At 49.6% G+C, this 19,907-nt stretch overlaps 3 protein-coding genes across 4 annotated transcripts; all 3 read left to right on the top strand.

Moving 5' to 3' along the window:
• The first annotated feature begins 71 nt into the window (after window positions 1–71).
• Window positions 72–4,265, top strand: LOC123966992 (mediator of RNA polymerase II transcription subunit 16-like). Of its 2 annotated transcripts, none has more exons than XM_046043048.1 (5): window positions 72–204; window positions 333–525; window positions 717–945; window positions 2,655–2,738; window positions 3,596–4,265. In XM_046043048.1, exons 1-5 carry the CDS (start codon window positions 85–87, stop codon window positions 3,720–3,722), a joined length of 753 nt encoding a protein of 250 aa, XP_045899004.1. In that variant the 5' UTR covers window positions 72–84; the 3' UTR covers window positions 3,723–4,265. The 2 variants fall into 2 exon arrangements, with proteins under 2 accessions (XP_045899004.1, XP_045899005.1); XM_046043049.1 differs by having other exon boundaries at window positions 729–945; window positions 3,596–4,261.
• A 4,732-nt stretch (window positions 4,266–8,997) lies between these two features.
• Window positions 8,998–19,710, top strand: plppr3b (phospholipid phosphatase related 3b). Its single transcript, XM_046043047.1, has 8 exons — window positions 8,998–9,198; window positions 9,954–10,044; window positions 10,270–10,455; window positions 11,010–11,136; window positions 12,197–12,392; window positions 12,492–12,549; window positions 17,339–17,512; window positions 17,905–19,710. Exons 2-8 carry the CDS (start codon window positions 9,964–9,966, stop codon window positions 19,294–19,296), a joined length of 2,214 nt encoding a protein of 737 aa, XP_045899003.1. The 5' UTR covers window positions 8,998–9,198; window positions 9,954–9,963; the 3' UTR covers window positions 19,297–19,710.
• LOC123966993 lies at window positions 15,849–17,157 on the top strand. The gene is made up of 2 exons (XM_046043050.1): window positions 15,849–16,476; window positions 16,531–17,157. Exons 1-2 carry the CDS (start codon window positions 15,867–15,869, stop codon window positions 16,605–16,607), a joined length of 687 nt encoding a protein of 228 aa, XP_045899006.1. The 5' UTR covers window positions 15,849–15,866; the 3' UTR covers window positions 16,608–17,157.
• Window positions 19,711–19,907: the final 197 nt, after the last annotated feature.

The following is a 19,907-nucleotide window of genomic DNA, read 5'->3' as shown; positions in this document are numbered from 1 at the left end:
TGAGGGAAAGTTGAGGGACAGGTGAGGGGACAGAAGGCATTAAATATTGATCTCTGATTGATGTCCTCAGATATTGACAAAGTGATGATCAATCTGAAGACGGAGGAGTTTGTGTTGGACGGCCCCCCCCTTCAGTCCCTGCAGCAGCTCATCCAGTGGGTGGGAGACTTTGTCCTCTACCTGCTGGCCAACCTGCCCAACCAGGTGAGCTAACGAGAGTCCCGGGTACGGAGAAGCTAAAGAGCAGCGTTCCTGCGCGGGGAACGTGAATCCTGAGTTCTCCATCTGGAGTGTAAGACCAGTAACAGCATGAGGGTTCTCCCGTCCTGCAGGGCTCCATGGTCCGGCCGGGGTTCGGCTTCATGAGGGACGGGGCGTCTCTGGGGATGCTGAGGGAGATGTTGGTGATGATCAGGATCTGGGGTCTGCTGAAGCCCGGCTGTCTGCCCACCTTCACCGCCACGTCCGACAACCAGGACAGCATGCAGCTGCTGTTCAGACTGCTCACCAAGCTGTGGCTCTGCTGTAAGGAGGTTTCACTGTTCCTGGTCCTGAGCAGGTCTCAGACTGCTCAGGACCTCCTGCTCTGTAGATCTTAGGATCTGTAAGTGAAGTGGGCTCCTGTCGATCCTCAGTGCGGTCAGCAGGAAGGCCCCTCGTGTACTCGTCACTGTGTTGTTTAGTTCGTGCCTCAGCCTTCACTGATTAACTGACAGTCTGTGTCTCAGCCCGGGACGACGGCCCCCCCCAGGACCCGGACGAGAGCCTGATAGACGAGTGCTGCCTGCTGCCCAGTCAGCTGCTGGTTCCCAGTATGGACTGGCTCCCGGTTAACGACGGCGTCATCGTCAAGCTGCAGGGCAAACACCCGCTCAGGCTGCAGTTTGGAAAAGCCTCGTCTCTGCCCGGCGGGGGCTCCGCCGCCCCGCTGGAGGTCTTCACCAGGTAACACCTGAACCTGGACTCGCTGAGAGGATCCCAGAAACTACTTTAGTGCTGAAATGAAGCGGTGAATGATTCAGATCCACCTGAGCAAAGCAAACCAGCGACAGGAATATTCTGACCGGAGGATTTCTCTCCTGCTCAAAGAGCCACAACGGCTCTCCACGCCGCCTCCTTCACGCCGCGGCGCCGCACATCTCGCTTTGTTTAAGAGCGGCAGGTGTTGATCCCAACGTTAGCTAGCTAGCTTAACATTTCATTCTTATTCTTTGGTGTTACGGCGGCTGGCATTTCCGCCGCCTACTGGATTAAACCGTGTCCAACCAAAGTGATTCCACAGAAGAATTCTCGTGACCCCCATGGGACCAGGTCCCGACCCCCGGGTTAAGAGCCGCTGCTGTAATCTCTTATCTTGGCACTTGAGTGTCACGTAACACCAGTTCCGCTAATTTGCGCTCCGGTAACTTGTATTTGTTATCAGTAGCTTCGGTCCGTTCAGCGCTCGGGACGCTGCCCCGTCCACCTGGAACACACCGCAGACTGATTTACAGTTGGCAAATCTGATCTCTTTTGCTGAATTTAAACACGAAAGACTTGGAAGTAAATGCTATGAATTGTTGTCACTGCTTTTAAACTAACTGAATCCTTTAAACCTCCTGGATGTACAAACTGGACTGTTGTCCGGCTGCGCGACTTGGTACTCTGAGTCTACCTGCTTGATTATCAAGGAAAATGAACAAAATCAATTTTGAAATGTGTTTTTGAACAAAGTTAAACGATAAACAATATTAATAACAATAACTAGTCAAACAGAACTAAGGGAGCGGGTACTGGCCCACTGGCGTCCTGGATCTAAATCTACATCTGTCCACTGCATCAGTAGAATATTATATATATATATATATAACATTAAATTAACAGTAATGGCCTATATTCATTTAAATAATAGTATATCCTGCTGTTTTACCACTAGTTGAACATTAAATCCAGTTAGTTTTTATTTATTTATTTAATCCTTGTGCAAGAAAAAGGCTCTGCATCGATCTCTAATTTATTAATGCTAAGGACTAACAAGTCAATAAATCAGATTGTTCAACATTTAATGATTTGCTGCAGCACGTCAAACCTTTTTTAATGTCCCGCCCCTTCCAGGCTGTGATTGGTCGGTTGATGAAAAGTGAGACTTACAGGCACGTCGGCTTTATGAAACGTTGAACAACAAAAGGCTCCGATGCAGCGTTACAACGTGGCAGCGAGCCAAAGCCAAACTTTCCTTCTGCTCTCCCAGTTTTCTGCCGTCTGCTTCAGCTGCTGCCGTCGTCTCTGTCGGCGCGTCCAACTGTGTTTTGAACAGTTAGCCGCGCGGCGGGGGGGTTACGGTAGGTTGTTGTCTTAAAGGTTACTCGCACGCTGCTCATGAATCATTTTTCTGATTGCACATAGGCCCGAATGTTCGTAGAGCCACAGGCGCAGCGTCACACTCACCTTTTCTGTTTCAGTAAATGTCACTGTGTGGTTATATGATCGCACATGACGGCATCGCGATTAGATTAGATTAACCGTGCAGCCCTGTCAGGTAGTCTGATGTCTGTTTATGTATCGTGTGCTTGGAGTTTCATTTGTAACTGTGCTGCTTTAATAAAGGTTGAATAAATAAAATGATAGAAGCAAACGTACAGACGAGTGTTGAGCAGTCTGATCTGTGTCTGCAGGAGTCCCGGCTCTCAGAAGATGGATAACCTGCGTTGTGTTCATATGGGAGTTTGTCCCACTGAGGAGAGCAAGGCCTGCACCAGGTGAGTCCACAGGAAGTGATGTCATCAGCAGATGATCTTCAGCTTCTCCTCTGTTCCGTTTTCTCTCCAACATGTGTTTTTCTGATAATACATTTTAATTATCATTATTTGTTCTGCGCCTTTAAGGATTGAAACAAAATCCTCCAGACATCACGAATTAGAGGAGCTTCGATTTGTTTCCACCGCCTGGCGTCCTGAACGTCTGGACGTGGCCAGCGCGTGTCTTTGTTTTCAGTATTTTAAACAGCTGTTAGCAGGATGCGTAGCGACGAGGTCGCGGGGCTGTGAGGCTAATAACTGTGATATTAACTGTTCTTACACCGAGCTCGCCTGGAAAGGTATCAACACTCCGTGACGTCGTGGCCGCTCTGCAGCGCGGTCAGCGTGGCGTGTTACTGTTCGTGTCCAGCTAAGCTGAAAACGCGCTTTGGAGGCGCGTTAGTGACGGTTACCCTGTGTGGTTTTTGTCCCGCCCCTCCTCCACTGTGATTGGACAGCTGGGTAGAAAAGCGACAGTGACGAGCGCTGCGTTTCACACAGAGTTGAACATTTTTCAGCCAAGTCGAAGCTCAGCGCCTCGCCACGCTGCCGCCGCCCTGTTTGAAGGCGCTGGCGTTTGGTGACACAGGCCGGTACGTTAGAGCCAGGTGTCTGACAGGAAAGTGACTGACCTGAACAGGACACGTGTTCCTGTCTGAATCGGCGCTCTCCATCTGTGGCGCTCCGTCACCGTTTCTCTTTGCTGACACATAAAAACTCAGTTCTGTAAAGTAAATTCTGCTCCTGCTTCCTGTTACTGTGAATCTGTGTCATAAACCAGCTAAAAACCTTTAATATCTTTGTGTGTGTGCGTTCAGGTGCGGCTGCGTGACGATGCTTCGTTCTCCCAACAAGACGAATGCCATGAAGCAGTGGGAGCAGCGCTGGATCAAGAACTGTCTGTGTGGAGGTCTGTGGAGGAGGATCCCTCCAACTCTCTCCTGAACACACCGACACCTGAACACACCGACACCTGAACACCTCACGCACACCGACGCCTGAACACATCACGAACACATCACGCACACCGACGCCTGAACACATCACGCACACCGACACCTGAACACCTCACGCACACCGACACCTGAACACATCACGCACACCGACACCTGAACACCTCACGCACACCGACACCTGAACACATCACGCACACCGACACCTGAACACATCACGCACACCGACGCCTGAACACATCACGCACACCGACGCCTGAACACCTCACGCACACCGACGCCTGAACACATCACGAACACATCACGAACACATCACGAACACCGACGCCTGAACACATCACGAACACCGACGCCTGAACACATCACGAACACCGACGCCTGAACACATCACGAACACCGACGCCTGAACACCTCACGCACACCTGAACACATCATGAACACATCACGCACACCGACGCCTGAACACATCACGCACACCTGAACACATCACGCACACCTGAACACATCACGCACACCTGAACACATCACGCACACCTGAACACATCACGAACACCTGAACACATCACGCACACCTGAACACACCGACACCTGAACACATCACGCACACGAACACACACGACACCTGAACACATCACGCACACCTGAACACACCGACACCTGAACACATCACGCACACGAACACACCGACACCTGAACACATCACGCACACGAACACACCGACACCTGAACACATCACGCACACGAAAATCTTTTCTGCCTGTAAATAAAGTTTGTTTTGTATTTTACTTTGTAATAAAACTAAAAGCTCTGTTACTTTGTGTTGTTTTGACCTGGGGGGGGGGCTTGGAGCCGAGGCGATAAAGCGTTTAGGACAGAAGCTTTTAAAGGTGTTTGGTACAGTGAGCTTCACAGCAGCGACTCTTCTCATTTCTCCACTTGGTGCTCCTCCTCGTCTCCTCGTCTCCTCGTCTCCGTCCTAAAATGCACCTGGAGGAGCATTAATCTGGGACACCCCGCTTCCTGGCCGAGTCTTCAGCGGGTCGATCCAGTAATGTTGTCTGTGAGGACGCGCTGGCTGAGGCGTGTGAAGCCTGGCAGGAAACAGAGGAGCAGGACTGAGTGCTGCATCTGGAGCTGTGGGACCAGAAGGAAAACGGCTTTTGCTGCCTGCTGCGACGCATTCGGACCCCGAGGAGTTGAAAGAACATTCAAGTCGAATGTTTAAGGATGTCGAAGCCTTTTGTAAGGCATGAGAGTTTCCCAGCAAAGGCTGGGAGCAGCTACGGGGGGTTTGTTGGCCTTTGGGCTGTACAGTTTCTGTACCAACCCGAGACCCGCAAGCGGTAACAGTTGCCAAGTCCCTAATGAAGTACTGGATCCAGCTATATGGGGTCCTGGCTCTGACCAGGGTCCGGTGGTTTTACAGGATGACAAAGATTTGAACGCTGCCATATCGCGCCCAAAGTAACTGGCAGAGCGAGCGTTTTGATCCTCACTCCCCCTCCCTGTCTATTTTGGCCTTACGGAGTTATAAACCTTTTCTGTGCTGTAACAGGTTTGCAAAGTGAAAAAGCCCAAAGAGAGTTCCCATCTCTGCTCTGAACTGAAAACAGCTCGTTTGTGAAAATTCGCCTAACTCGCCTCTTCTAGAGAGTTCATTCAAAGGAATTACAAATGAAAGAGAAATAAAAATCTCACAGCTGGCTGACGACACAACCCTGTTTCTAAAAAATGAATCCCAAATAGGAGTTGCACTAAATGTTCTGAAAGCTCAGGCTTGAATCTAAATCTATCAAAATGTGAGCGGTTTCTCTTAAAAATAAGCATTCGGGTCAAATATGTGGGATAAATATAAAGAATTTAGTAACTTATCTTGGAATAAAAATCAGTCATAATCTGATGACCGAGAGTAAACTCTCTTTACTACACGACTCTATTAATAAGAAGTTTGATTCTTGGCTTGCAAGAGATAAATCTACGTATGGCAGAGTTCTTCTTTCTAAAGCAGAAGGTCTCTCACAAGCAGCATATTTATTTACATCAGTAGAAATACCTAAGTTACGATGTGCCAATCTAGACAAACTACTATATAACTTTATAAAATCAGGAAAGACATCGTGACTAATAAAACTGAGGGGGGGGGGGGGGGGATCGGTAATTCTCACTTTTCAAGGAGATATTAAAAATCAACTGGATTAAAAGATTTTTGAAAAATCAGTTTGTGGAACATTGTTCTAAACTTTATCTCTGAAAAACTTGCTTCAGGGCCCAAACGCCAGTCAAACGGTCTAACTTCCATAAACAGGCTCTAACTTGTTGGTCACTTTTGTACAAACACAATTTCTACCCTCACAAATAATATTTTTATCTGGATCAACATGAACATCTTACTTAGAAACAAGACTCTCTTTATACTGGTTTAAAAATGACATTCTGCTGGTGTCCCAATTATTAAATAACTCAAATCAAATTTTAACTTATGACGACTTCACTCATAAATTTAACTTCCATCCTCCAAGAAAAGAATCTGATGTTGTAAGCAGAACTATACCCCATGGGATCATCACCCCACTTAGAGATGAGAAGGATCTGGATTAAATTAATCTATTTTTCTCCAGCAATCTTTTCTAGACAGAAAAGTCAACAACAAAGTAATTAAAAACCTTTTATGTGCAAAATCAATCTAACGAGATTATTTAGAAATTCATCCCTACTGTAGACAAAAAATGCAGCTTCTGCTCTCTGGAAACAGAAATTTATTCTATAGCTCTTCTCTGTTTAATGATATTCAATGTTTTATTAATGGACACTTTGGCTCAAACATACACTTATCTAATTTTGACATCTCCTTTTATTTTTCTGATTCAAACTCATCTGTACATTATGTAGTCAATTTATTACTTTTGCTTGGAATTTTTTTTATTCATAAATCAAAATGAATGACAAACAAACCTCTTGTCAATGTTTTTAAACTTGACTTTATAAATTATATAGTCTGTATATTAGAGGCTAAATCAGCATCAAAATGTTTGCAACATTTATCTAATTTAACTTTATAATTAAATTAACTGATATTTCTAGTTTGAGACTATGTGGGTTTTTGTTTGTTTTTCTTTATGGAAACGTGAACTGTGACTAAATGATTTTTGTATTACAAGTTCAATTTCTTTTTCCAGCAAGTTGTAACAAATATGATCTGCAATTTAAAAAAAAAGAAGATAAAATAACATCACAGAGTTCGGTCTAGACCTGCTCTTTTATGAAAAGCGCTGTGAGATAACTGTTGTTGTGATTTGGCGCTATATAAATAAAACTGAATTGAATTAAAAATAAATAATAATTTTGAGTTCCTAAAAAAACAAAAAAAAAAAAACAAAACAGCTCGTTTGTCGTCCAGCCGCTTCCCTTTCATCCCTGTGACGTCACAGGGATGAAAGCTAAACGCGCCTCATGTAACGCTTGCCGAGCGGCGACTCCGACACGCCCTCAGAAACAGCGAGCTGCAGCACACAGCTCTCCTCTCCCTTCCAAACACTAGCTACCCTCCAGGCAGTCAGTGGACATAAAGTTGTTCCTGTGATGTAGAGACAGAGCTCAGTTAAAACTTTATGGATACAGATTAATAACTCACCGCTCTGAAACTCTCGCTCCAGTCCGTACGGCTGAACCCGAGCCGTTTACCGGCTTCTCGCCGACCCGCCCTTCTCTGCTTCTGATTGGCTAGTAGTCCTTAACTAGGAACTGAGCATGTGCAACTCCCAACAAAGATCATTTAGAGACAAGATGTATCACTCCATAGCTAAAACGAAGCCTTCAACACAGGCTGAAAAGAGGAGCTGCAGCAACGTGCAGTATGACAAACATATAACCATGTAAACCTGCTCTGGTACAAACTCTAAATAAGATGAGGAACCTGAAAATGAGCAGAATACCACCTCTTTAAAAAAGAGTTTATTATTATTTAATAACGCCTCTTGATCTTCTGCTCACCCTGAGCAGAGGAGGAGGTGGGTTTGCCTCTAACACCATGGAACATCAGAGCGCTTGCTACTGCCCACACTTCATGTTCAGGAGAACCCCTGTGGTTCTGCTAGATATCTGGCTGGGGCAGGATATGGATGATTTCCAGGAGGAGGAGCATGAACGGGTCGGGAGGAGTTCAGGCTGTACTTTCTCTCAGGCAGCTGAAGCTCGAAGGAGGAACACAGGACCACCGGTTGGTGAACTGGTCTACATTCAGAACCGTCAGTTCTCCGTGAGGCGGCATAAAACCCAACATGTGTGGCTCTCTAACCTACACCTTCCTATTGACTTCTCAAAGCCTCAACTCATTCGGAATAAGTTACAGATCTGTGGGCCCAGTGTGCAGTTGGAGGGCCGAGAGCCTGAGTAGTAGGGAAAGGGGCCGCCTGAGCGTGATGGACAGGATCTTCAGGCTGGCGGTTTGGGTACTTGGAGCTCGAGCTAGGCTGGATGGAGGGCAGAAAGTGGGATCAACTCATCTTCTGCCTTTGCTTTGAAGCTTGACCTGGACTACAGCCGGTGTTCGTTCCAACCTGTATGGGTTGGAGCAGGCCTGGGACACTGACCGGGTGCTGGGGGCGTGGGTGTAGCAGGGTAGAACTGACGCTGCGGGGCAGTTGGTAAGGCTGGACCGGAGGAGCCGCTGCCAGAGAGGAGCGTGGTGGACTGTCGTTACAGGTACATGTATGCTGTTATGTACAATGAATGCTACACGTGTGTTTGTGGAGCTTTTTGGAGCTCGCGTGCTGGTAGTTGGGGAAACCCAGCTACCTGATGCTGGAAGGTGTAGTTAGAGTTAATTATATTTGCCTTGGTGCTTTTCTCTCTTTGTTTTTGTTCTGATCTGGTTTAGTGCTCACCCTGGGTGCGATGACCTGCCCTTCCTATACTGATCCCGAGCTGCCCTCGCGCTGGGTTAATGTGCAGCTGCCTGGTGTTTAACCTGACATGTCAACTAACCCGTCTGCTTCACATTCAGACCAGATATTTGTTTGTTAATAAAGATTTATACAAGCCGATTGTGTTTTTAGACAAACAGACCTGTTCTGCTAAATTATCAAGGAAACAGGAGGCACTGATCACCTGCCATACACACGGACAGGAACGGGCTTTAACACCTCCTGTTTCACCAGCGTCTCTCTCTCTGTCACGCACACACGCGCACACACACACGCACACACACACACACATTATAACACACACACCCGCCGTGCAGCAGCAGAGCTCCGTCAGAAAACAGAAAACGGTCGCAGATCTGCGTTATTTCAGGGAGAACGGAGCCTAAATCGGGACTCACGGAACCAGAACCGGTACTAATACCTAGCCGCTGTAACCCGGGACAACCAGGCAGGTGTGTCCGGTGTAACGGCACCGTTAGCGGGTCCGGTTCTGCTGCTGCTGGAGGATCAAACGTGACAGGAATCAAAGCGGATCGATGGTCTGAGGTGAGACCGACTGCTTTCTATTCTACTGTGTTTCTACTGTGCGCGTGAGCGTGCGTGTTCCGCAGAGCTGCGTCCTCTGACTCATTAATTCAGCAGATCAGCTGAAGCCGCACCAGAACCGACAGACAATGAAACAGGGAGCGGACCCGGTATATCCGGTCCACAAGGAGCCGGGCCGCAGCGCGCGAGAGGGGGACTGGAGTCTGTCTGTCTGATGGTCCGCTGGTCTGTCCGACTGTCTGTCTGTCTGTCTCAGCCTGTCGCTAAAACGTTACCGTTCTGGTCTGTGATTGGTCGGATCTTAATTGGCAGCAGGAGCTGAGGTGTGTTTGTGGTTGATTTTCAGGTGTCTTCCCACGTGACTGCAGCTGCTGATGGATCTCCTGCAGGACTGGATGCCCCCCCCCCCCACACCTTCTGTTGTGCAGCCTGTCTTTATGTTGTGTTCATACCTGTTTCTGTCCAGGTGGAAACAAGACATGATGAAGAGAATCCTGCAGCTGATAGAAACACTCACTTATATAAACATAAACACACACTGAGACATCTGATCCACGCCCAACCAATCAGCATCCAGCTGCACTGGAACAAGCAGGAAGGTGGAAACACAAAGAATTCGTCCATCAGACTGATTAACCATCAGATGTCACATGTTCCTATCAGAGACAGACACAGATCCAGAGGCTCTTCGTCAGCTGCTAGTTACGCACAATCACTGACAGACACTGACCTGATCACGTGTGTGTGTGTTGCAGGTTGGTCAGGATGATGATGAACTCTGAGAAGATGAAGAAGAAACCTCCAAAGGACAGTCTGACTCTGCTGCCATGTTTCTACTTTGTGGAGGTGAGACCGTAGAGCGGGGCCGGTCCTGCCGTACACAGGACCTGACTGCTGCACCGCGCTGCTGCAGTCAGCCCACTAAAGCCTCACCTGTGAAAAACACCTTTATACTCTATATACTGCACTAAAAGTATCCCACAATGCATTGTGAAAAGTCACTAATAGAGTACTGATAGAACAGCGGTCGCTGACGTGGTGAAACGTGACGTCTGTGTGTTGTGTGTGCAGCTGCCCATCGTGGCTTCTTCTATGGTGTCTCTGTACTTCCTGGAGCTGACCGACGTGGTCCAGCCGGCCCAGGTGGGGTTCCGCTGCCGCGACAGGGAGCTCAGCATGCCGTACGTGGACGGAGGAGACGAGCTGATCCCGCTGCTGATGCTGCTGAGCCTGGCGTTTGCCGGACCCGCTGCCTCGGTACGTGCTTGCATCCCTTCAGAGGGCGCCGCGTAGACTCGCGTTCATTCCCCTGACCTGACCCCTCCCTCCTAAAAGCGGGCTGACCCTGAGGCCACGCTGAGGCCTCCCAGCACCTTTAAAGATTTTAGTTTTTTAGATTTTATTTAGCAGAGCTGCAGGTTTCTGGCAGTTTGTTCCAGATATACGAAACATAAAAACCGATTCTCCAGGTTTGATCTGGACTCTGGGGACAGATAGCAGACCTGATCCCAGACCGACTGAGTGGTCTGGATGGCACCTTTACGATCCAGTGTCAGTCAGAAACAGAAAGACTAGTGAAATCACCTCCCTCCCTCCTGACTTTGATAAAACTGAACAGAATCAGGTTCGAACTGATTCAGTCATCAGTAACTGAAGCTGCTGAGTGTTTGTTACTGTCCTGATGCTCGAGGACAAAACAGTTGAACCATCCATCCACACATAAAGACCTCCATCCTTCCTGAACCAGGAGCTGTGAGGGTCTAAACAGAACCCCCGTCAGGTTCTAAGGGTGCGTTTGTTTTGTGCATCAGATCATGCTGGTTGAAGGTCTCGTCTACTGCCTGCAGTCCAGACTGAAGCTCCGCAGACCCGAAGGAAGCATCAACGCAGGAGGCTGCAACTTCAACTCCTTCCTGAGGAGGACGGTCCGCTTTGTGGGTACGAGACCACCTACACCCTGCAGCACCACCCACTCCTGCACCTGCAACACAACCTACACCTGCACACCACCTACACCTGCATCTGCAACACAACCTACACCTGCACAACCACCTACACCTGCATCTGCAACACAACCTACACCTGCACAACCACCTACACTTGCATCTGCAACACCACCTACACCTGCATCTGCAACACCACCTACACCTGCATCTGCACCTGCACCTGCAACACCACCTACACCTGCATCTGCAACACCACCTGCACCTGCATCTGCATCTGCAACACCCCCTACTGCAACACCACCTACACCTGCATCTGCAACACCACCTACACCTGCACCTGCAACACCACCTACACCTGCACTTGCACCTGCAACACCAACTACTGAAACTGCACCTGCATCTGCAACACAACCTACACCTGCACAACCACCTACACCTGCAACTGCAACACCACCTACTGCAACACCACCTGCACTTGCATCTGCAACACCACCTACACCTGCACAACCACCTACACCTGCATCTGCAACACCACCTACACCTGCACAACCACCTACACCTGCATCTGCAACACAACCTGCACCTGCACCTGCAACACCACCTACACCTGCAACACCACCTACTGCAACACCACCTACACCTGCATCTGCAACACCACCTACACCTACACCTGCATCTGCAACACCACCTACTGCAACTGCACCTGCATCTGCAACACAACCTACACCTGCACAACCACCTGCACCTGCATCTGCAACACCACCTACACCTGCACCTGCAACACCACCTACTGCAACACCACCTACACCTGCATCTGCAACACAACCTACACCTGCACAACCACCTACACCTGCAACACAACCTACACCTGCATCTGCAACACCACCTGCATCTGCAACACCACCTACACCTGCACAACCACCTACACCTGCATCTGCAACACCACCTACACCTGCACAACCACCTTCACCTGCAACACAACCTACACCTGCACCTGCAACACCACCTACACCTGCAGCACCACCCCCACCACCTGTCTTTCTCTCCTGCAGGTGTGCATGTGTTTGGTCTGTGTGCGACGGCTCTGGTCACTGACATCATCCAGCTGTCGACAGGTTACCACGCCCCGTTCTTCCTCACCGTCTGTAAACCTAACTACACTCTTGCCGGAGTCTCCTGCGACAGAAACGCCTACATCACAAAAGACATCTGCTCGGGACATGACCAGCACGCCATCATGGCTGCCAGGTGAGTTATCTGTTGTATTTCTGTTGGACGGCGCGGTTTGTAACGACTGATGTTTAATGTGATATTGGATTAAAATGTGTCTTTCTTCTCTCCCAACAGGAAAACATTCCCTTCTCAGCATGCAACTCTGTCTGCCTTCGCTGCTGTTTATGTTTCTGTAAGAAAACATCAAATTATTTTTCATAGATCATCTTTGTTTAAACAAACTTTAATTTAGATTTCACTTTGACAGAGATTGACCTGCAGGTTCTGCTGTTCCCTCATGTTTCTAAATCCAACACGGCAGAATAAATAAAATAACTACAACAGTGCTGCGGAGGTGTGGTGCGTTTCCCATGTATGGTGCATTTCCCAGGTGTGGTGTGTTTCCCAGGTGTGGTGCATATTCCAGGTGTGGTGCGTTTCCCAGGTGTGGTGCATTTCCCGGGTGTGGTGCGTTTCCCAGGTGTGGTGCATATTCCAGATGTGGTGCATATTCTAGGTGTGGTGCGTTTCCTACATTCTGTGCGTTTCCCATGTATGGTGCATTTCCCAGGTGTGGTGCATATTCCAGATGTGGTGTATATTCCAGATGTGGTGCGTTTCCCAGGTGTGGTGCATATTCCAGGTGTGGTGCATTTCCTACGTTCTGTGCGTTTCCCATGTATGGTGCATTTCCCAGTGGTGCATATTCCAGATGTGGTGCATATTCCAGATGTGGTGCGTTTCCCAGGTGTGGTGCATATTCCAGGTGTGGTGCATTTCCCGGGTGTGGTGCGTTTCCCAGGTGTGGTGCATATTCCAGATGTGGTGTGTTTCCCGGGTGTGGTGCATATTCCAGATGTGGTGCGTTTCCCAGATGTGGTGCATATTCCAGGTGTGGTGCATTTCCTACGTTCTGTGCGTTTCCCATGTATGGTGCGTTTCCCAGATGTGGTGCATATTCCAGATGTGGTGCATTTCCCGGGTGTGGTGCATATTCCAGATGTGGTGCATATTCCAGGTGTGGTGCATTAACCAGATGTGGTGCTTCCAGGTGTGGTGCATTTCTCGGGTGTGGTGCATATTCCAGGTGTGGTGCGTTTCCCAGGTGTGGTGCGTTTCCCAGGTGTGGTGCATTTCCTACGTTCTGTGCGTTTCCCATGTATGGTGCATTTCCCAGGTGTGGTGCGTTTCCCAGGTGTGGTGCATTTTCCAGATGTGGTGCGTTTCCCAGGGGTGGTGCATTTCCCAGATATGGTGTGTTTCCCGGCTGTGGTGCATTTCCCAGGTATGATGTGTGGTGCATATTCCAGATGTGGTGCGTTTCCCAGTTGTGGTGCATTTCCTGGGTGTGGTGCGTTTCCCAGATATGGTGCGTTTCCCAGGTATGGTGTGTTTCCCGGGTGTGGTGCATTTCCCAGGTGTGGTGCATATTCCAGGTGTGGTGCATATTCCAGATGTGGTGCGTTTCCCAGTTGTGGTGCATTTCCCGGGTGTGGTGCGTTTCCCAGGTGTGGTGCATATTCCAGATGTGGTGTGTTTCCCGGGTGTGGTGCATATTCCAGATGTGGTGCGTTTCCCAGATGTGGTGCATATTCCAGGTGTGGTGCATTTCCTACGTTCTGTGCGTTTCCCATGTATGGTGCGTTTCCCAGATGTGGTGCATATTCCAGATGTGGTGCATTTCCCAGGTGTGGTGCATATTCCAGATGTGGTGCATATTCCAGGTGTGGTGCATATTCCAGATGTGGTGCATTTCCCGGGTGTGGTGCGTTTCCCAGGTGTGGTGCATATTCCAGATGTGGTGTGTTTCCCGGGTGTGGTGCATATTCCAGATGTGGTGCGTTTCCCAGATGTGGTGCATATTCCAGATGTGGTGCATTTCCCGGGTGTGGTGCATATTCCAGATGTGGTGCATATTCCAGGTGTGGTGCATATTCCAGATGTGGTGCGTTTCCCAGGTGTGGTGCATTTCCTACGTTCTGTGCGTTTCCCATGTATGGTGCATATTCCAGATGTGGTGCATTTCCCAGGTGTGGTGCATATTCCAGATGTCGTGCATATTCCAGGTGTGGTGCATTTCCTACGTTCTGTACGTTTCCCATGTATGGTACATTTCCCGGTTATGTGGTGCATATTCCAGATGTGGTGCATATATCAGATGTGGTGCGTTTCCCATGTGTGGTGCATATTCCAGGTGTGGTGCATATTCCAGATGTGGTGTGTTTCCCGGGTGTGGTGCATATTCCAGATGTGGTGCATTTCCTACGTTCTGTGCGTGACCCAGGTGTGGTGCATATTCCAGGTGTGGTGCATTTCTCGGATGTGGTGCATATTCCAGATGTGGTGTGTTTCCCGGGTATGGTGCATTTCCCGGGTGTGGTGCGTTTCCCAGGTATGGTGCGTTTCCCAGGTGTGTTGCATATTCCAGATGTGGTGCATTTCCCAGGTGTGGTGCATTTCCTACGTTCTGTGCGTTTCCCATGTATGGTGCATTTCCCAGGTGTGGTGCGTTTCCCGGGTGTGGTGTGTTTCCCGGGTGTGGTGCATTTCCCAGGTGTGGTGCATTTCCCAGATATGGTGTGTTTCCTACGTTCTGTGCATCTCCCATGTATGGTGCATTTCCCAGGTGTGGTGCATATTCCAGATGTGGTGTGTTTCCCGGGTGTGGTGCATTTCCTATGTTCTGTGCGTTTCCCATGTATGGTGCATTTCCCGGGTGTGGTGCATTTCCCAGGTGTGGTGCATTTCCCAGATATGGTGTGTTTCCCGGCTGTGGTGCATTTCCCAGGTATGATGTGTGGTGCATATTCCAGATGTGGTGCGTTTCCCAGTTGTGGTGCATTTCCCGGGTGTGGTGCGTTTCCCAGATATGGTGCGTTTCCCAGGTTCTGTGCGTTTCCCATGTATGGTGCGTTTCCCAGATGTGGTGCATATTCCAGATGTGGTGCATTTCCCAGGTGTGGTGCATATTCCAGATGTGGTGCATATTCCAGGTGTGGTGCATTTCCTACGTTCTGGTTTCCCGGGTATGGTGCATTTCCAGGGTGTGGTGCGTTTCCCAGGTATGGTGCGTTTCCTACGTTCTGTGTGTTTCCCATGTATGGTGCATTTCCCAGGTGTGGTGCGTTTCCCGGGTGTGGTGTGTTTCCCGGGTGTGGCGCATTTCCCAGGTGTGGTGCATTTCCCAGATATGGTGTGTTTCCCGGCTGTGGTGCATTTCCCAGGTATGATGTGTGGTGCATATTCCAGATGTGGTGCGTTTCCCAGTTGTGGTGCATTTCCCGGGTGTGGTGCGTTTCCCAGATATGGTGCGTTTCCCAGGTATGGTGTGTTTCCCGGGTGTGGTGCATTTCCCAGGTGTGGTGCATATTCCAGGTGTGGTGCATATTCCAGATGTGGTGCGTTTCCCAGTTGTGGTGCGTTTCCCGGGTGTGGTGCGTTTCCCAGGTATGATGTGTGGTGCATTTCCCAGGTGTGGTGCATTTCCTACGTTCTGTGCATCTCCCGTGTATGGTGCATTTCCCAGGTGTGGTGCATATTCCAGATGTGGTGTGTTTCCCGGGTGTGGTGCATTTCCTATGTTCTGTGCGTTTCCCATGTATGGTGCATTTCCCAGGTGTGGTGCATTTCCCAGTTGTGGTGCATTTCCCGGGTGTGGTGCGTTTCCCAGATATGGTGTGTTTCCCGGGTGTGGTGTGTTTCCCGGGTGTGGTGTGTTTCCCAGGTATGGTGCATTTCCTACGTTCTGTGTGTTTCCCATGTATGGTGCACTTCCCAGATGTGGTGCGTTTCCCAGTTGTGGTGCATTTCCGAGATATGGTGCATTTCCCAGGTATGGTGTGTTTCCCTGGTGTGGTGTGTTTCCCAGATATGGTGTGTTTCCCGGGTGTGGTGTGTTTCCCAGGTATGGTGCATTTCCTACGTTCTGTGTGTTTCCCATGTATGGTGCACTTCCCTGGTGTGGTGTGTTTCCCGGGTGTGGTGCGTTTCCCAGATATGGTGCGTTTCCCGGGTGTGGTGTGTTTCCCAGGTGTGGTGCATTTCCTACGTTCTGTGTGTTTCCCATGTATGGTGCATTTCCCAGGTGTGGTGCGTTTCCCAGGTGTGGTGTGTTTCGCAGGTATAGTGCGTTTCCCGGGTGTGGTGTGTTTCCCAGGTGTGGTGTGTTTCGCAGGTATGGTGCGTTTCCCAGGTGTGGTGCGTTTCGTGGTACTAGTTTCTTCAAGTCAGGGCAGCAGGTGTCAGGACTGATGTTACTCAGAGGCTCTCTGTATCAAAAGTCAGATTGATTCAAAAAACAAATTCTCTTACATTTGATGTAAAATAATGTTTGAAGAGAAAACTGTGGAGTAACAGCAAGTTAAAGATGTTTAAGAGGAGTGTCGGGTTAAACTGACTGAACACATTCACACTCGATCCCGAGGAGGAGTAGCGTGGTGAAAATCCAGACAGAAGAAGAAGAAGAAGAATATAAAGGATGAGGAGTCATAAAGTCTGGACGTGTTGGTTAAAACTATTCATCTCAGTGTTTAAACATGTCTGACTGAATAAAAGCTCGTAACTCATCATAAACACAAAACAGAAACCACGTGATGATGTCAGCAGCTGTCCAAATGCTAACTGCTAACAGCTCGGCTAACTTCCTGATTTATCATAAATAATCATTTGCTATGAAGAGAAGATGTGCGGCGGTTTTTAACATTAAACACGACCATGATGTCACTTCCTGTTGTTACCGTGAAAATCACCCTGCGTGTTTTGAAATAAAGACTGAAAAGTTGAAAAGTTTTTATCCAGGAAATGAACTTTGTTTGATTATTTTTGCAGGATGTGAGATTAGAAAGTTTATTTTAAAATGTAATTATGTCTTGAATCTCTTTAACAGAATATAATACAGTTGTTTGTGTGAATATTTGTTCACTGTATTATCAGTAGAGTTATTTGAGGGAAGCTAACCTGCGGCTGTTGACGATCTCTTTCAGATGTATTTTAACTCGACCATCTCCGACAGCACCAAGCTGCTGAAACCCGTCTTGGTTTTTGCCTTCGCCATCGCAGCGGCGCTGACGGGTCTGACCCAGATCACGCAGCATCGCAGCCATCCCATCGACGTGTACGTGGGCTTCCTCATCGGAGCCTTCATCGCTGCTTATCTGGTGAGATCTGAAACTCCTCATGGTAACAAACAGACCTGCTGTTTGAATCATTTTCTCACTAACTAACTTTGTATGTGTGTTTCAGTCCTGCAGAGTGAAGTCAGGTTTACAGTGAAATGCTTACTCCCTCAGCCTTTGTGTACATACAGCCCACATCACAATAGACCCGGTGCACTCATGTACACTGCATGTCATTTACAGAAAGTGGTGAGTGCACGTGGGAGCGTCAGCTGTTCAGCAGCGGTGGAAAACAAACTGAGTAACCCCGCCCCCTAAAAAAACCCAACACTTTCAGGGTCTGAGAGGAAACCAAAGTCATTAGCAGACAAGGGGAAACCATTTCATCAGTTTCAGGATTTCAACATTTAAAGATGATTTTTCTTCTTCTTCAGGCTTTTCATGCCGTTGCCAACTTCAAGTCCTCTGATGACATCTCTTCAGTCCCGCCTCCCTTGCCCCCTAAGGAGGACCCTCTGCGAGCGCTGACAGAGCGGGGACATGAGTCCGTCTACCACAAGGGCCCCGCCTCCGCCTCAGAGAGTAACGATGAGATAGCAGCAAATCCGGCCCCCATTGACCGGCTGGAGAGCCTGGGGCCCATGCAGAGGGAGAAGGACTCAATGGGGAGCCTGAAGAGGGCCAGCGTGGACGTGGAGCTGCTGGCTCCTCGCAGCCCTATGGGGAAGGAGACCATGCTGACCTTCAGTAACACACTGCCGAGAGCTAGCATGAATGTTAACGGGGTGCTGGGGGCAAACCCAGGACCGGAGGATCTCGTGCAGCCGGTGCAGCCGGTGCAGCGGCGTCTGAAGGCTGTGCAGGTTCCCATGGACCCGATGCGTTCGCAGCAGCTGGTGTCAGAGTGGAAGCAGAAGTCCATAGAGATGAGAGGCCTGAACGTCCGGGACGAGGTGGACCGTGAGGACGGCTCTGAGGGGGGCTCTGAGTTGGGCTCTGTGGGGACAGATGAGGGGGGGTCTCAGGTCCCCATCTACCAGCCCACAGTGCAGTCTGGGAGGGCAGCCTCTAGTCGCAACCCCACACCACCTCCTGGGGGCGCTAAAGCTGTGGCAACTCCCAGACCACCCCAGATCCCTGAAGCAGGACCCCCGCCGGTGTCCCCAAAGAGTGCCCTGACCCGGGCCAAGTGGCTCGCCATCCGAGAGAAAACGAGCGGAGAGGGGTCAGCCCGCGGTGCCACCAACCAGCCACGACTCATGCAGGTCATCGCCATGTCGAAGCAGCAGGGCCTCCTCCCCTCCTCCTCCTCGGGGGAGAAAACCTCTGAGACCACCTCCACCTGCTCCGGCACCTCCTCCACCACTGACTCTCCGCACTATCGCACACCCTCCGAGCAGCAGAGGGAGGGGTTGGGAATCATCACGGTGGATGCCCACGCCCCTCACCATCCTGTCGTACAGGCCCCACACCCTCCTCAGGTCCCGACCCTCGCAGGCAACGGTAACCCGTGGGAGTGGGCGGGGGCGTCCAACGCTGGCGACCCGCGAGACACTTATGACCTCAACAGCCTGAACCGGGGAGACTCCGCCGCCCACGGAAGCAGCTTCAGGCCGCACCGATCCGCCTCGCCACGTGCCGCAATTGACCCCGACCTGGCCCTGCCCCCACCTCACCCCCAGGTGGAAATGTCAGCGGATACTCAGCGCAGGGAGATGGCCATGAGACGCAAGACGGCGCTAGTTCTGTTGGATCGAGAGATTCGTAACCAGACTGAACAGGAGAACTATTACAAGAGCTTGCAGGGACGAAGGTTCAAGGATTAGTCTCACACCTTTCAAAACAAAAGCCTTATTTTGAAACTGGTCAGTAACAGCACAGGACCTGGAGCGCAGTGAGGACCATGATGCAATGCAGTTCTTGGGCTTCATGTGATGGAAAGTTTCCACCCATCAGGGTCAGGCTTGATTCTCTGTGGCTCAACACTCCGGATAGTTTTCTCTCAAAATAAAATGCATCTGTGTTTTAACAGACACCCAGATCTCCTGCAGGATCAGCCCTGTTCATTTGTCCGATGGTGCCCACCACAGAGTGGCACAGTGAAATTTATGGTAAGAAGAAGAATTCAATTTTAAGCATCTTTCATGCAACCCAAAGACACTTTACATACGGAAAACAAGCCAAAACTACACCCACAAAATGCTCGAGTCTTAGGTGTACATTTAAATACAGAAGCTGACTCACATGGTCACATTTTATAGGGAGTGGGTAGATACTGTAGGGTGGAGGGGATGGTGTAGGATGGATGTTGTGCTGTAGGGTGGGAGTGATGCTGTAGGGTGGGATGATGCTGTGTAGGGTGGATGTTGTGCTGTAGGGTGGGGGTGATGGTGTAGGGTGGATGTGATGCTGTAGGGTGGGAGTGATGCTGTAGGGT

Source organism: Micropterus dolomieu, unplaced genomic scaffold (genome assembly GCF_021292245.1).
Source record: "Micropterus dolomieu isolate WLL.071019.BEF.003 ecotype Adirondacks unplaced genomic scaffold, ASM2129224v1 contig_14718, whole genome shotgun sequence".
In the NCBI taxonomy this organism is placed as follows: domain Eukaryota; kingdom Metazoa; phylum Chordata; class Actinopteri; order Centrarchiformes; family Centrarchidae; genus Micropterus; species Micropterus dolomieu.
Note: the sequence above shows the minus strand (reverse complement) of the source record. Positions and strands in the feature narration are given on the sequence as shown.